Here is a 16,796-nt window from a genome sequence, read left to right on the forward strand (position 1 = left end):
CTACTGTGTACTAAAATTACATCTTTGAGTGCTTGGAACCTGAATTTGGTCTGGTAGACGATCAAAAGAATCACAGAGTAAAGCTGATGATGCCAAGTGTGAAAAAGAATCTACTTTTGTTGTATACGTGTCATATGATATTAAAGGCATTAGTGATGTTGTCGAAGGGATCAAACTCAGTTGTGAATAGGCATTTTTAATATCCTATATGTTAAAGTAAATCATTTACATGGATAGTCCAACTTCATTTGTCTTTGGAGTCTGCTTATTTTAATGTTGTTAAGCACGGAATGATATATCATCTGAAATGTTGTGTGCTTTTTCTCCTTAAGCAAATTAATTCAGGAAAACAAATGACTATTAATATAAATATGTATTTTGGCACAGAAAATAGAAGAGTACATCGGATGACCACAGGCTAAGGAGGGAACCCACTCTGGATATCACTTGGCTCTGAAACATAAGGTCTTATATCTGCCCTTTTAATTTTTATGTCTGGGTGTATTCCGGAACCGTGTAGTAAATCTCTCGGCAGTGACGACCGCTCTGCCAGTTAGAATAGATGAAAGGATTTCCTACATTCAAGTGAGTGCCGTCATCCAGTCCGTGCGTCTGGATGCGTTCATGTGCGTCTACTTTCAGTGAATGAAGCTGGGTTCCTTCTAGAACATTTATTTGGGTACGTGCTGCAAAAACCTGAGGGGGTTCTTAAGACTTCAGTGGAGCTAATCTCTTTTCCCCACTTCTCGGTACTTTGATTTGCTCTTATGAGTGGAAGAGGAAGGGGTGGAGTTACAAGGCGTGTCCAGGGAATTGTGTGTAAACTGCAGCCTGTCACATCCCTGCTGGTCCCCGACATGCTGGCTCCTGACGAAGTCCAGCTCGTTAGCCACGTGCTTGCAGAGTGCTTTACCAGCGTCATGCAAAATGAGAAACTGGAACAGAAATTTAAGAACAGACCAAATAACAATTTGCCCCCATAATTGCAGTGTTACTTGCTTTATTTTACTCTGTGTGTTTTTGAGTTTCCCCCAAATCAGAGTAAGTCCTTGAGCATGTGTGTGTGTGTGTGGTGAAAAAAAAAAAAAAGTAGCAATTATTGGGGAAAAAAACTATGTTAATAAATAAATTTGTCATGACTTTTTTCCTGAAGACACCTCTGAAAGTATGGGGCTAAAAAAATATTGGCTATATTAATTTGGGACAAAGCATAAGTTGCCATTTTATGTTTTAACTGTGCAAATTATTAAAATATGATGGAGAATTGGGGATTTTGAAGAATGGGGAAGTAGTAAATTGGGGTTTGTCTGGAAACCGCATATATATGAGATCGTGGGTGGGGAGAGCTCCTGACTTCAGTGTTGTTGGTACCAAATGATATGATGAATAATGAAGAATGAAAATGTGTGATCCTCTGGGTGACAGTGGAGTCACACTTGGCTTATTTTAGAGAACCTGTCATACCATGTGAACTTAGTGTCATTTTTATCACACAGAGCTGGAAGGAAAGGCAAGGAATGTTACACAGTTTCTTCAGTTGCTTATGCCATGTGACCATTTCACTGAGCCAGAAGCCCTGCCTGCAGAGAACGTGGATCCAAAAGCCCTAAGTGACACATGGTGTTGGAACCCTCTGGAGCGGTTTCCAGGAGGGTTGATGTTAGGTTTGATTTCATTTAATTGTTTTATCAATGACATTGAAAAGCGGGCACACATCACCTTAATGAACTTTACAGAAAGTACAAAATTGGGACGTTCTTAACATCAGCAAGGAGTAAAACATAATGAAAAGGAAATCCAGGGAGGTAAGAAATACGAGCAGGAAATACCAGAATGAGATTCAGTTCGGAAAATGGCAGAGTGATACATTTGGGGAAAACGAATCACAGGCAGTGTTGGAGAGTCAACGGGAGGCTCTCTGTGAAGGGACTTTGGTGATGTCGGTGGTGAATTAGATGCGCATCTGCAGGGTGATATGGCAGCAGGAACAGCCTGTGCTATTTCCATCTGCATACAGTAAGTTGGCCTGGTGTTCCTGAGAATGAAGTTGGTTGTGTCATGTGTACTGTGCTGGGGAGACACTAATGTGGACTACACCGTCCGTTTGGGGAACCTCACTTTCAGAAAGATAGATTCAATCTAGAGCAGAGTAGCAAACATGATGAGGAAATGAGTGGCAGCCTTCAGAGAGACGATCAGTTCAGCTGGGGGAGCCTTGCTGGCCTCAGCGAACACATCACATTGGAAAATAATATGGACTACAGTGTTCTGCAGTGCTCGGTAGATTCATTCATCTCTCACTCAGTGGGCATTTATTTTATGGTGCATCTGCTCTGCTGGACACTTGGGGACACAGGGGCGGATCTGTTTAGAGGGTGGCAGATACAGAAACAGATACGATGTCATGGAGTCAGGGGCAGTGGTAAAGGTGTGCACGGAGCACTGCGCACACGCACAGAAAGGCCCCTAAGGATGAGGCAGGGGGCAGTGCTTGAGCGGACACTGGCTGTTTACGTGGGGCAGGGAGCCAGAGGGGACGGTAAAACAGCGGATGGAGGGCCCTACAGCCGTGGGTCAGGACTGCTGGAGCCTGAACTAGAAGGTCGGGCCAGCAGTGGGTAACGAGGGGAGGCAGGCAGGGCTGATAGTGGAGGGGCCTGTACTGAATATTAAGGAATTTACACTTGATTTTGTAGGCCAGTATTCTCAACCTTGCCTAATGGTAAGAATCTCCAGGGCCATTGTTAACATGCGGATTCCCAAGCATCTGCCCTGGAGATTCTAGTCTATTAGGTCTGGGTTGGAATTTTAATATTTAACATCCAGTCTAGTTGATTTATCATCAGGCATTTTGGGGAATCTCTGCTTTAGTCTTTGGAAACCCTGAGAAGCGTTTAAAGTCTTGACAGACCCCTCTGTTGGCTGCTTGGGACATGGATTTGGGGGAATCAGACTACAGGGTGAAGAGGCAGAGTCTTTTGTATTTTCCCAGGCTTGAAATGTTGCAAAGTTTGGCAGTAGGAATGGAGAGACATTGGAGGTCAAATAAGACGTTTTGGATAACTGGGTGCAAGTAAGGGAGAAAGCTTTGGGATGATAGCCAGGAGTCTCACTCACTGTGTGCAGGATGGTGCCCACGGCTGACAAAGGGAACATAAGAGATGAAGCTGGCCACAGGGGAATTGAGAGTGAGGTTGGCTGGAGGCCATCCTGCACTGATGTCCAGTAAGCATGCAGAAATGTAGAGCTGAAGCGCCCATCTGATCTGGGCAGTGACAACTGATTCTGAGTCAGGCAGGTGAAACCATGGGGGTGGGTAAGATCCCCAAGGGGATCCCCAAGGGGCAGGGGCCAAGGGTGAAGCTCTGGGAAACACCAGTATTCGGGGCAGCAGACTTGGCGTTTGGAACGGGCTCCTCTGGGCCAGCCCCCTGGTGGTCTGGAAAAGGCAAGGTGTTTTCAGTAGGAGAGCAACACTGCAGAGCGAAGATGTAGCAGCTTCTTCCCAGGAGTGCAAAAAGTCAATCTTTGGGAAATCTAGAGGTGCACAGTGTTCCAGGCAGGAATGAGGTGCATTGACCTTGGCAGCCTGGCAGCCTGGTGAGCCCTGTGTCCTCCTTTCTGGTGACAATCATCTCTAGGTAACAGCTTCTGGCTCATTTATCATGAGCAGGTGAGATGCAGGGTTGGGTCTCGCTGTAGGTGAGAGAGGAGGAAGTGAACTGCGTGGGCCTGCCCTGCCCGAACCCAAGACTTTGGGGAGGTCAGGTCCTGAGTGCCCTGTCCCTAACGCTGAGCAGGCTGAGCAAGGCTGGAGTTGGTGGAACAGGGAAGTCAGGATGGAAGTAAAGGGCACGAGCAGGGGTTCGGGGTAGTTTCCAACAGGGAGACGAAGCTGCTCAGCGGGGTCTCTCTCGAAGGGGTGCCTTATTTATGCTTGGGTTGTTCAAGGTTTTCTGAGCTGGAGGCTTCATAGATAGACTAGTGCAGAGTTTTCCAAATGTTCTTGGTTCCTTTAGGCCAAAGGAAATAACTAACAGCTTTGCTTTTTAAGTAGTTGGGTCCAACAACATAAAAAAGGATTTCTGTCCTAACACGTCCTGAGAGCATAACACGTCCCTAGACGTGAAGACAAGCTGTTCTCTTTGGGGTAAATTCCAGTATCACTTTCGAATCGAGTTGAAGCTTGCTATTTTAGGGGGCCAGCATCTCTCCTATAGGTGCAAAAGCACTTTCATTATTTCAGAAGCAGTCCGATAGCTACTTGTGGTCAATTTTTTGGCAAATTGTGATACTTTCTGAAGTTCGCTTTACTCTGTCCCTGTAGACACAGAGGTAGTGTCTGACCCTGCACTCAGTGCTGACTGGTACTTGCTATATGCACAGGCGTGCAGTTTAAATTAAGCCCGCCGTCTTCCCTGAGCTGGTACGGGCAGGTCTTGTTGCCTCTCCACATGCCCTTCACCCTGTCTGCTCCACGTTCCCGTGTCCAGGCACTTGCCCGTTGTGTTTTGTGCCCGCTTTCTTTAGTAATCCCTTGACCTCCCTTTGCTGTCTCTGGTCCCCAAGCTTTGGGGGTCTCCCTACCTTTGTGCCTTCTCCATCCTGCTTGATGTCTCTGTGACCCCCCATACCTGTCCTCCTCAGGCACTGATGTGGCCTGGTCCCTCCCAGGACACACAGACCCTGGAGAGTTCTAAGCGCAAGGACGGCCCTGGCGTGGGTGTGGGAATGGGAGGTTGGACCAGTTCCTAAGCCTGGATTTTCTTCAGGAGGATTTCCGGGATGAAGCCTGAGAGTCCCTGGGGCTCCCGGTCAAGGGCAGGCTGCGGCACGGTCCTGGGTGCCACATGTCCCTAACAGTTGCTGAGCTCTGACATGGCCAGTTTGGTGCTTTGCTTGAGGGTACCACATGCGCCCTTGGCACCAGGGAGTGTGAGCCCCCCGGGGTTCTCAAGAGTGACATTGTCATTCATTTTAAGCTTCTTGTCTTAGGGGTACAACCGCTTGGATTCCCCATTCCCCAGGCCGCGTACAAAATTATCCTCAATGGCTTTTCAGCACAGTTCTGCCACCCACTGACTCAGAAGCAGTCTGATGTTCTGAGCAGAACCGAATCTCCATCTTTTCAGGTGGAGATGTTTTCGTCAACGGTGAAAATGCTAATAAGAGAAGCAATTTGCAAGGGCTGTCTGCTGCAATTTAAACAGTATTTCAGTCTAACCCCAAACAACATATTTTAACAAGCCAAATTGTTCTTTGACTTCAGATTATATAAGTGAGCTTTAAATGTTAGGAGTGGACAAAGCAAATAGAAAACTCTGCTTACCCTAAAAAGTATTTGGGGGCAAAGATGAAATTATAATATAATTTCTTATCTATTTAACCTCAAATATTAGAGGGAATTTAATAATTGGATCTGAAAGTATCACCACAGGGAACCGATATTTCAAGTTTCAGTGGCAGAAATTAAAGAATTCCTTTTTCTCCAGAAACATGGAACAGATAATTAGGAATGAGATTAATGAAACATTTAGTGCTACTGCTTAATTAAGCAAGCTCACATCATGATGTTTAAAGTGTCAACAGGTCCTATACTCAAAAGGAACAAATTGACAACTGGAGTGTAACTTAAACACCACTTCAAACACTTCTTCATTGTATCTACGCTCCTTGCGACTGCCATGTTCTTGGAAGAGTTTAAGAGATTGGAATTTAAGCTCAGCACCATGTATGAAGCCCCAGTTTATGAGCCTGTGGTCCCTGTGCTTTGCCCAAAGAGAGTTATGCGTGGGGAGGTTTGATCCCCTCCCTCTGGGGTCCCCAGCCTCACAATCTGGAGGAGGAGACATATGTCAATATGGGTATAGGTTTGGTAGACATTATCGACAAAGCTAATAGAAAGAGAGTATGAAACAGCCATACAAGAGGGTGAAGCAGGTACGGGGGAGTCAGCGGAAGACAAGGTTACATTCTTTGGGGAATAGGAGAAGGCCACCTGGAGGATGTGGCATTCTGCTGGGACCACAGGGTGAGGAGGGATGTGACGACTATGGGCCGTGCCATGTCAGGAGATGAAACAGCTGGAGCAAAGGTATGGATGAAGGAGAAGAGGGATTTGCAAATAACTTAGCAGAGTTGGATGCATGTTTGTGATTGGTAAGGGCTAAGGTGGGCAGGGATAAGAGGAAAGGTTGGCGTGGTGGCCCTGCCCGGGGACCTGGACTCCAGGGACCCTGCCAGATTCTTCTTAAATGCACCCACATGCCTGACACAGTGCATGGTACACAGAAGGGCTCTGTCACGAAATTTTTAGATGAAGGACTGATGAGTGATCCAAACTCTTTGGTATAATGCCATTTTAATTAATGGCAACAAGGAGTGGAAGGTGGTAGCAAGAGAGTAATATATAGATCTACCCTGGGGTTGTGTCTGGAGAGGGCCCGTTACTAAGCCCTAAGGTTTAGTATTTCCTAACCGCTATGTGGGGACATACACATGGCCTTTGTATTCTGCAGCTGATTCCGTCTCAGAATGTGAAGTTCTTATCTAACTGCCTTGTCACAATGGGAAGTCTGTTTAACATGGTTTTTCGTTTGCTTTTTTGCTTTGTTTTCTAGAATTTGTCTTAGAGTGAATGCAAAGGAAAGAGTGGCTTAAAATAGACAAAGCTGGAGCTTTTCCGTTTCTCATCAGCTGCTCCATCAGTGCAAGTCACTCAGAGGTCCTAGTCACATATATGGCTTTGTCCAGGCCCCAAGAGAGACTGCCTTTGGCCTGAGTCTTGGAAGGGCAAGGGGAAAAGGAAACAATAGGCAAACTTCTGAAAGCAGAAACAGAGAAGTTCTCTGTGTCTCTCTGGGCTGTAGTTGCCTTTCTTGAGAACACTGACCCAGTTATAAATAGTGGGGACACAGCTACATTTAGTTTTTTCCTTGGGAAACCATCTGATGATTGAATAAGAAGGGCCAGCGAACTGACTATATTAATTTTTGAATTTGGAGCAAAAGTGTTGACTCCTCTTTATTTTATTTAAGGGTCTCGTGCATATTTCATATCCCCAGCCTCTTCTGGTCCTTGGAGATTTTCCTTTCCCATTGATGTGTGCAGAATGCTGCCTGAGGAAACTGAGGTAGGGTGTGTCCGCTTTCCAGCTTTCTACACCCCCTGGGTGCACATTAGCAAGGTCTACATGCAAGGTCCAGGGCCTTAAACTTCTGCCCCTCTCCTTTCAACTCAAAAGAGCTTAATCATCTTATGCTTAAGGTTTCTGGGCTTCCGGCTTCCATTCTGTTAGAAACTAAGAACTCAGAGGCCGTAAAGTAAATCACGACAGACCCAAAGCATGCAGCTCCAAAGTTAGAGCGCTGCAGAGAAGTCGGCCCTGAAGGCCTGGTGAGCTAGTGTGTTCCCCCTGCTTCTGAGACAGGTCTTCCATGGGAAGGCAGGTGCTGGGTAGGCCAGGGTCCCCTGCCCTGGGCTTTCTTCCCAGCCTTCCACAATATAGGTTTGTCCCAGCACCAAGCTTTCTTTGGGAGACCTTGATCCACCAATACAGCATCGTATTCATTCCATTCATTTGTGCGCTCAACGTAACTAGGACCTGTCATGGGCCAAGAAGGATTCTGGGAAGTGGAAACAGATGCAATTCCAGCCCGCGTGGAACTTCCCTTCTGCTGGGGGAGGCGGACAATGAACCGGAGAAATGAGTAAAGCATAGTGATGCGTTCTAAGGCAATGTGTTCAGCAGGGACAGAGGGTGTGGAATATTAGAGAATCATTGGAGGAAGGTCTCTCTGACTCAGATTCTCTGTAGTTTCCAAGTTTGAGTCGGCCACTTGGGGAGACGCATCAGCCCTTATAGACAGTCTGCTTTTTTGAAAACAACTTTCTTGAAAGCTGTGTTCTTCACCTCGTATTCCTCTGCTCTGAGACATGTTATTAAGGGGCCCCTTGGGAGTCCTTTGTAAACAACACTTATGTGATAGGCTTATTCCTTAGGTTTTGCTGTTACTCTCCTTTTCCCTGGATTAAATTGAAGAGCATTGGTTGAGTTCTGAGTGCTGGACCCCAACCTAGGCTGGATGGGAGATTGAGGCCCAGGATCTGGCCCCTCAAGACCTGAATCCCCTCTCCCATGTCTCTTGGGACTTGGTGCCCACTGCTGTCTGTAGTAGGGGTATGTGAGCCAGGGCTTCTCCACGTGGGGTCCTGGGACCTCAAGCCTCAGAATTTCCATGACTGTGTGCTCCCTAATCATGCAGGTTCTCAGGCCCTCCCCAAATTCCTTGAACCAGAAGCTCAGGGGTCATGCCTGGGAATCCCCATTTTAACAAGAGGCCTAAGTAATTCTCCCCCACAGTAAAGTTTTAGAAATCTTGGTCTTCAGGTGCTCGGTGAAGGCAACACCCTCTACCATCAGGAGTTATACAATCTGGAGAATGCTTCAGCCTAGCCTGACCGGTAGTAGAAATAGGAAGGTGAAGGTGTGTCTCTCAAACTCAGGGCCAGTCTTTCCCGCATCCGTGCCGCTGCCCCGTACGGCTTCCTCACTCCTCTCTGTCTGTTCCAGGGCCCTCCCTGCACTCCTCTCCGTCAACCTCTGCCTTCCGGAAGGTGTTCTGTGTCAGAAAGGTGCACCCTACTTTGGGTGTAACCCATGGTTGCAATGTAAGCCCCTTTAATTATAGGATTCTTTGTTAAAGGAACTGGAGGCATAGGTGAGCAGGCAGGAAAGAATACTGGGAGAAGGGGAGCCTTCCCAGGGCCTCTAAAAATCACGAGCCATCTGTTCACTGGATGACGGGGGTCAGCCCTTCAGCGCAGGCTCAGGTAAATGCTCTGTATCATCAGTGAACAGGAGACCAGGAAGGAAACAGGAGGTCCCTCAGCCGGAGGGCATTGTCATAGGGTCTTTGGCGTGAACTCAGGGGACATGGTCTGCCACAGCCTGTGAAACATGCCCTCCCCAGGGGAGTCAGTGGGACGGTCTGTCCAAGTCAGAAATCAAGGGTCTCAGTTTTCACACCTCTCTGAGTGATGGTTTCCCCTCAGGTCCCAGCAAAGGGGACTTGACTAAGATTCTTTCTTTCCAACCTGCTTCCTCCAGACATGAGGCTGATAGGATCTTTTTGTCTCGGTGCCTCTGGGCTGTGTTCTTCCAGACTGTTTGATCCTGCAGCACTTTCAACCGGTTCTTCCCAGAGGCCCGAGACGTGGTGGCTCTCACACCCCACCCCTTCTTAGATTTCATCGGATTCTGCTCTCTTGGGGAGGGACCCAGGACGGCCTGCTGCTCAGTTATCCGGGCCACCACCTCAAAAGAAGGTCAGCCAGGCTCTGCACACTGGGCGCCGGGGTCCCCAGGAAATTACAAAGCAGTCAGTAGGTCAGTTGATGACTTAGCTTTTGAGCGCCCTTTACTCTCCTTTTCTACTGTGGCCCAGACCGATTGATGAATGTGCACGGGAGTCAGAAGTCAGAATGCCCACTTTCTGATAAAGCTGTATTGAGAAGAGTGGTTTGGTGCTGAGGCCAAGTTGGGCTTCCTTCTGCTTCTCTGATCAGTTGCACTACCCTCCTCCCAGGCCCCACACCCTGTGGGAGGAGGTGGTCCCAGTACCGCCCTCCCTCACGGGACCTCTGGATGCAGGAAGGATGGAAGAGGCAAGGCTCCCCAGGAAGCAGGGCTGGCATCACTCCCAGCAGCTGGAGTAATGGACCTTCCCCAGGGGGTGCCCACTGCCCACCCCCACATTAGCTCCTGGCTGAGAGGCTGGGCTCAAGACAGAGTCCACCTTGAGCAGGGCATTGGCCATGGTCTGTGGACGCAGACGTGCGGCTTGACAATGTATCGCATTCATTTTGAGACAGCGCGGGATCAGCAGCTGAAACAAGAGAGCTACGTGGAACCTCGGGAAAATTTCAAAAGCTCTGGCAGAGTTCATGTAAAACTTTTTCTTGTAGGAACAGATAAGATTATGGCTGGTGTCGCTGATCATCGTATGCCAAACAGAGTTGCTGCACTTTCCCATAAAACAGCTGCACGGGAGAGAAATGAGGAACCTCCGTGAATTCCTTGCTTAGAGCCCCCTTAGCTTTGAATCCCAGCTTGTTGGCTCTTTCAACACCCATCTCCATAACTCCACTGGGGAGACCTTGTTACCTTCTATCCCACGTAAGGCAAAGGGAATTGTAATTGGACTAAATCAAGGGCCCACAGCTTCTGAAATGAAAAAATGTAAGATGAATCAAAAGTGGTCCAAAGGCAGTGGCCTTTGCCTTTGCTGGAAGGGTAGCAGCCCGACTGAGTTGCAGACGTTTAGCCACAAGGTCAGGGAACTCTTTCTTATGGACCATTTGGACAACTGGAGATTCACATTCTCAGGCAAAGGACTGATAGCAGAGGACCATGCTAGAATTTAGGTGTGGGAATTAGAGCAGTGAATAAAATAGACCAAATCCCTGTCTTATGGAGCTAAGGTCCTTGCGGATAAAAATGGCTCACTAGGTCTCAGGCACTGTTCTGAGTATTTCACATATATTAACCCATCTGGTTCTCACACTCACCCGGAACTTATTATCATCTCTGCATAACAAATGAGGAAACTCAGGCAGTGGGAAGTTAAGTGACTTGCCCAAGGTTACATAACCAGCAAACGGCAACTCAACCCGGTGTACATCAGTGCATCTCACTCTTTAAAATGCATATAATTCATCCAGGGAACCTGGGTTTAAAAGCACATTCGATCCAGTAGACCTGGGTTGGGTCCCCTACAGTCCTGCACTTCTGACAAGCTCCCAGGTGACACTGATGCTGCTGGCCCGTGGACCACACTTGGAGTAGTAAGGCTCTCGACCATGCTGGGCATCCCTGATCTCCTGAAAACTACGGTCCTCAGAGGTCCACTTCTTTCTCATTTCGCTATTGTCTTCATTAGGACTCTGCGGTTATCGCAGCCTAGGCTTAATTGGTTGAAGATGAAAACCCATTCAAGCTAATTCAGAAGAGAGGTGGGGATGGTTGAAGGATATGGAGCTCATGCAATGCAAGGTCAGCAAATAACATGTCAGCCCTCTTGGTACCCAGAGTACCATCAAGGTCAAAATCCTCCCACCTCCATATTCCTCCTGCAGGTTCTGCCCTCAGCTCCGTTTGCTTTCCTGTTTTCCAAACACGGCTGCCCACCCCAGAGTCCACAGGCTTTTTCAACCCCAGGGCCTACAACCACCATATGTACTCTGTTTCTTAGTTTAAATTCTTGATGGGGGAATCTGCTCGGTTGCTCTGGCAGTGAGCAGATTACAGGAGCTGTGGGTGGGGTAAATTAAGCAGGAAAGGTGATGGATGAATTGTCTGACATGTCTAATATCACACGCAAGACCAAATGTCCACTAAGAGTTCATTCCTGGATGTCCAGATTTCTTCCTTTGAGGGGCCGTCAGGAAGAAATAGATCATTCATTTATTTACTGGGCACCTACCAGCTGCCAGGCAGTGTGTCCCAAGATGGTGATACTGAGGTAGAAGACCAGCTTCTGGTTTTGAGGAATTTAGGTTCTACTGGGAGAGGGGTTCTTTCCCACAGAACAGAGCCCTCCTTCTGAGAACAATTAGAAATGCTGAAAAAAAAATCTGTATTTCAGCTTTCCTAATTATATATTTATATTTCATAAGTATATTTGTATTACATAATTACACAATTGTCTGTGTGCATATGTATTTCAGCTATCTTAATTGTTCTCTGAAGGACTATATAGATAGAGTGCAGAGAAGAGCAGTGAATGAGACCAATTGTCAGAGTCGCTTAACTCTTTAAGAAATTCAGCTGTTTTTTCGCAGTGCTTGTTGAGAAAAGTAATGCAGAAAGTGACAATCAGGTTGTTTAGGAGGCAAGCAGAGCCTCTGATAGAGCAGAGTTCTATCAGTGAGATGAAAATTGGAAGCGCTATGATAAATACTTGAGGTTTTCTACTGGGGATCCCTGAAGTAAGGGCAAACCAGAGAGAAACCATATCCTATAAAAACTGAAACCCAGCTTCTAAACAGTTCATATCCTCATTGGGTTAGGTGATCATCCCCCTACTCTAATTTCCTACGAGGAAAATAAAATTTTATCTCGAATCTACATGATTTTCCACATATGACGTCTGGCATTCAATTAAAAAATTATCAGGCACATCAAAGGACAAGATCAAAATCAAAAATGGGTAATAAAAATAAGCCTATGGGCAATGCAGATGTGAAAGATATCAGTCATGTACATTAAAATAATGTGATAAATATGGTTGAAAAATTAGATAACATGCTGGATAAATTCATCAGAGAGCTAGGATATATAAAAAGAATTAAGTGGATGATCTATAACTGAAAAAAATCCATAAATGAAATCTTAAATTTCAGAGATGGCTTTAACAGCAGGTTAGACACAGGTGAAGAGAAGATTAGTGATCTGTGTGGTAGATCAATGGAAATACCCAGTGCAAGGCCTGGAGAAAAATAAAGATGGAAAATTCAGAAGTGGAATCCATGACAATAATAATATAAAAGTTTGTGGGAGGGGCAGTAAATAAAGTTCCAGACCATCTTTGCCATATTCCTTACCTCTCATATTGATTCAATTTTTATTCTAGCCACCTTTGTCTTGTTATTTGGGTCTTAGAGATTCTCTTCTCTGGAGCTCTTCAGTGTGGTAGCCACTGACCAAATGTAGCTATTTAAATTTAAATTAATTAAAATGAAATACAGTTACAAATTCAGTTTCTTAGTCCCATGTGAATAAGCCACGTTTCACATGCTCAATAAAAACATGTGGCCAGTGGCAGCTGTATGTGCCTTGCAGACACAGAACATTTCCATCATCTCAGAAAGTTCTATTGGGCAATACTCTCATTCCCTGACATTTTACATTTTTCTGTCAGGTTAATTTTTTTGATTTTTGCCTACGATTATGTTAGCCCTGTATGTGGAACCTTCCCATGTTTCCAGACTCTTTAGTATGATGTTCAAGGTTTGACATAATGTAACTCAATTCTGTTTCCCTGACAATTGAAAGCAGACACAGTGAATTCAGTGCTCAACCACTGACTGAAAGCAGACAAAATAATCTCAAAATCAGATCTTGCAGCTCTGTGACTGTCTTACATGGAGAATGTGCTCAGAGCACTGACCCTGAGTCATCAGATGACCTCAGGCTTCTCTATCTAGGGATACCCAGGCAAGTACACTACATTTTGGAAAGATGTCCACTAAAATGGTAAAATAAATAATGTTTTGGTTCTTGGAATTCCCACTGGGGAACTCTTTATTTTGCAAATATATGGGGTGAGTGAGGCTTCTAGTGGACTGAGTACCAGCAACTTAATTCCCCTCTCTGGTCTCTTACTTGTTATATGTAAGTCATTGCACCTTCCCCTGGCTTGTGGGTTGTGACAATTAAATGTGTTTTTTGCAAATATGAAAATTACTTTATAAATGTAAGTGTCATATATACCCTATGATATTATTTTGGACTGAGGTGGGCTAGGTCCATGAGCTGCTCCACTTCATGCTATGCCATTTCTCTTTTGTCTTACAGTGATTTCCCTGAAAGCGTCTGAAGATTCATCGTTTGAGAAAAAGAAACAGACCTGGGCATTTTTTGAAGGTAATTGCTTATTTCTTTATTATAAGATGCAGCCTCACTTTTAGATAATAGGAAAGGAATAGACTTCTTAGTTTTCCCCTAATATCAAATGGTTTTCTTGCCCTAAACTTACTCAGGAGTAGGTTGGAAATCCCTGGTGGTATCAGCCCACAGATTTTGAAAAAGCAGACATGAAAGCTCCAGTCTGCATACTTTGGGGTTGTTTGTTTTGTGCCAGAATTTCTGCTCCGAGGTGATATGAGGGAGGGATCTTCAAGTAATATAAAAATGCAAATTACATCTACTGTGACTAATTTTATCTCAGGTTTCTTAAGGAGTTTGGGATTCTGGAAACATCTGTAAACCTTAAGCAATTGATTTTCAACCCATGTTAACATCACTGGGGAGCTTTAAAAATGCTAATGCCTGCACCGCATCTCTAGAGATTCTGATTAAGTTGTAACTTGTTAAAAGCTCTTCATGGGTTGCCAGCATGCAGCCATGACCTTAGGGAGGTGTTTTCCAAAACTGGTTCCAGACCACCAGCATCAGCATCACATCAGCATTAGCACCACTTGGAAGGCTGTTACAAATGCACTGTGTTGAGTGCTACCCTTGCTTATGGAATCAGAATCTCCGGGGGTGGTACTCAGCAATCTGGGTTTTAACAAGACCTACGAGTGATTCTGAAGTACACTCAGACTGGAGCCTTAGAGCAGTGATTCTCAACAGGAGGTGAGTTTATCCCTCTAGGGAACATTTGCCAATGACTGGATACATTTTTGGTTGCCACGACTAGCATTTTGGTGCTACTGGCATCTATCGGGTAGAGGCCAAGGAAGCTGCTACACATCCTCCAGTGCCCAGGTCAGCCCTGACAACAAAGAATTATCTGGCCCCAAAAGTCAACAGTGTCAAGGCTGAGAAAGTATATGGCCTTAGTGTATGGAAAACTCACAGAAATTGTTGTTGTAAAGTGGTTGAGGATTATGACCATAAGCAATGAAAGAATGTATTTTGTGAGTTCTCAGGGAGAACCTTTGATCAGTAAAAAAAACCAAAACACAACAGATTAATGTTAAGATGTGATCAAGAAACTGTGAAGGATTACATCTTGTGAAGGCATTGCATTTTTTGATGATGTATGGACCTAGCCAAAAGGATCTAAGGAGACGTGTGCCTTGGGCCTTCACCATCACCTTTTGTTAATTCAACAGGTGTAGGAACTTGCCCTTGGGGGAGAGCACTTGGATTCAAACCTATGTCTTCCAGTAGCTAGTTAAAAGCAGTGGATTGAGGAACTTTCTGTCTTAGAAAAATGTAACCATAATTATGAACATGGTTTGCAAACCATAAGGTGTCGCTCAGGTAGGCCATTAGAATTGTTTCGTTTTGAGGTCATAAATATTGCATCTCTCGGGTTGCACTTTAACAGTGATTCTTTGTATTCCCTGCCTTTTCTTCTGCACATTTTGTAGATGGCTTTTTCTTTACTTGATGACCTCCAAGTAAAATAATCCCCAATTCCCTCCCTTAGTCTCTCATTCAGTGAATGCCTTTGTTAACAAAGAGATGTGTGACTTTCCTTCTCATAAAGTGAAGCAGTAGAAAAAGCAATTGATGTATCCGTATTTCTGAGGCTGTCCTATGACCCAGGCACTGGGAAGAGGTGGGAGTCTGGAGATGTCCTGGGGGCTCCCTAAGGTAGGCCACTGGCAGATGTGACAGCAGGAGCCCTGTTTATCATCAGATGCATAAGGATATCATGTGGGGGTTGTTAGTAACCCAGACTCTGGGCTGCCCCCCCACCCTGCCCCACCCCCTACCAAGAATCTGATTATTATATTTAGGAAGAGATAAAAGAATTTGCACTTCATCAGGGCTTGAGGTGTTTCTGGTGCAAGCGATCCAAGAACTGTTTGAAAATGCTATGGTACAAAACCCCAGACTTTATATATTTGGCAGGATTGTAGCATTTAAAAGTCCACACACGCCTTGTGGCACAATCAGCATCTCTAAAACGCTTTGTATAATTAATGATATTTTTAAATTCATGTGTAGCTACAGAATATCAGGGTTATTCTCGATCTAACTCTACAAAAAATCTGTAGGCCAACATGCACTGTCTTCTCAACGCAGAGAATTGGGTCCCTTTAGGAAGGCTGAATTGGAATTCTCACTGTGTATCCTGCCTCAGAGCAGCTGTGTCCAAAGTGCTCTTTCCCTGTGATTTCAGCAGCAGCAGCGGCAGCAGCATCTATGGGTTTTGCTTTTTTAACCCAGCCACAGCGTTGGCGAGGTCAGGGGTACAGTTGAAATTCCCCAGCGCCTGATCCCAGGCCTTTGCCCTTTTGTTCCTGGATGGGAGAGCTGCGGCAGGGCTTGAGGACGGATATCCATCCTCCTGGGGCTTAGCTCGGCCTGGCCGTTTGCCTGCAGCACACAAAAAAAAGCATTGTCAGTTCTCTTGGTGAGACGCTGGAGTGAGTTAAAATCCTTCAAGGCTATTGCTCAGGTATTTCTCCCCGAGCAAGATGTTATCACCGGCTGGATAAAAAAATTAGTAGAAGTACGAGGTTTTCTCAACATAACTGTGATCTAGGTATTTGTCGTTGCCCTGGCAATGTAGAGGATGGACATTGACCTTCTGGATTTAGTGGTCTGGGGGGAGTTGGGTTCCTTCCCTGTGCTGAGGAATGCTGGGGTCACTGGGTTTCAAAGCAGCTCTGAATACTCCAGCCGGCCTCAGGGTTGCCGGGCAAGAGGTATGCAGAGCGGGGACCGCTCTGCCTGGTGTGGCCTGGCTTTCTGGGAGGGTGGGAGCTGGCATGCAGACGTTGTGCACCTTGTCTTGGCCTCCCTGCCACGTGCACATCGCTCCAGCCTGCCGGCCCAACCATCTGCTTCAGGGAGGCCCCGGGCCGGGGGCAGCAGGGAGATAACTTTCTGCATGGCGGCTTGCAGTTGAGTCCAACGAAGCAATGTCTTTGGAAGTCCAATGGCAGAAGACGAAACTGCAAGTGAATTTGGAGAATATAACAAGATTTTTAGAATTATTTTGAGTGTTCAGTGTTCTGTGGTATTTTAAAAGCTAAACCCAGATTTGGTTAAGTGCAGATGTTTTGTTCAATTTGAACCTGAAGGTTTGGATTCAGCCTCCAGACAAGCATTG

General features: G+C 45.9%; 1 protein-coding gene across 7 annotated transcripts in view; it reads left to right on the plus strand.

The window, feature by feature from the left end:
- VSTM4 (V-set and transmembrane domain containing 4) overlaps nt 1-16,796 on the plus strand; it is an 86,387-nt gene that overhangs the window by 9,042 nt on the left and 60,549 nt on the right. For all 7 annotated transcript variants that reach the window (XR_012326534.1, XM_073793349.1, XM_033841904.2 and 4 more), the window contains exon 3: nt 13,577-13,645. Coding sequence is in view for 6 of the 7 variants with exons in the window: in XM_073793349.1 (XP_073649450.1) it covers nt 13,577-13,645 (69 nt within the window). In the remaining variant the exon portion in view is untranslated. The remainder of the gene's footprint in view (nt 1-13,576; nt 13,646-16,796) is intronic.

The sequence above is a fragment of the Tursiops truncatus genome, chromosome 16 (assembly GCF_011762595.2).
Source record: "Tursiops truncatus isolate mTurTru1 chromosome 16, mTurTru1.mat.Y, whole genome shotgun sequence".
NCBI classification, from domain to species: Eukaryota; Metazoa; Chordata; class Mammalia; order Artiodactyla; family Delphinidae; genus Tursiops; species Tursiops truncatus.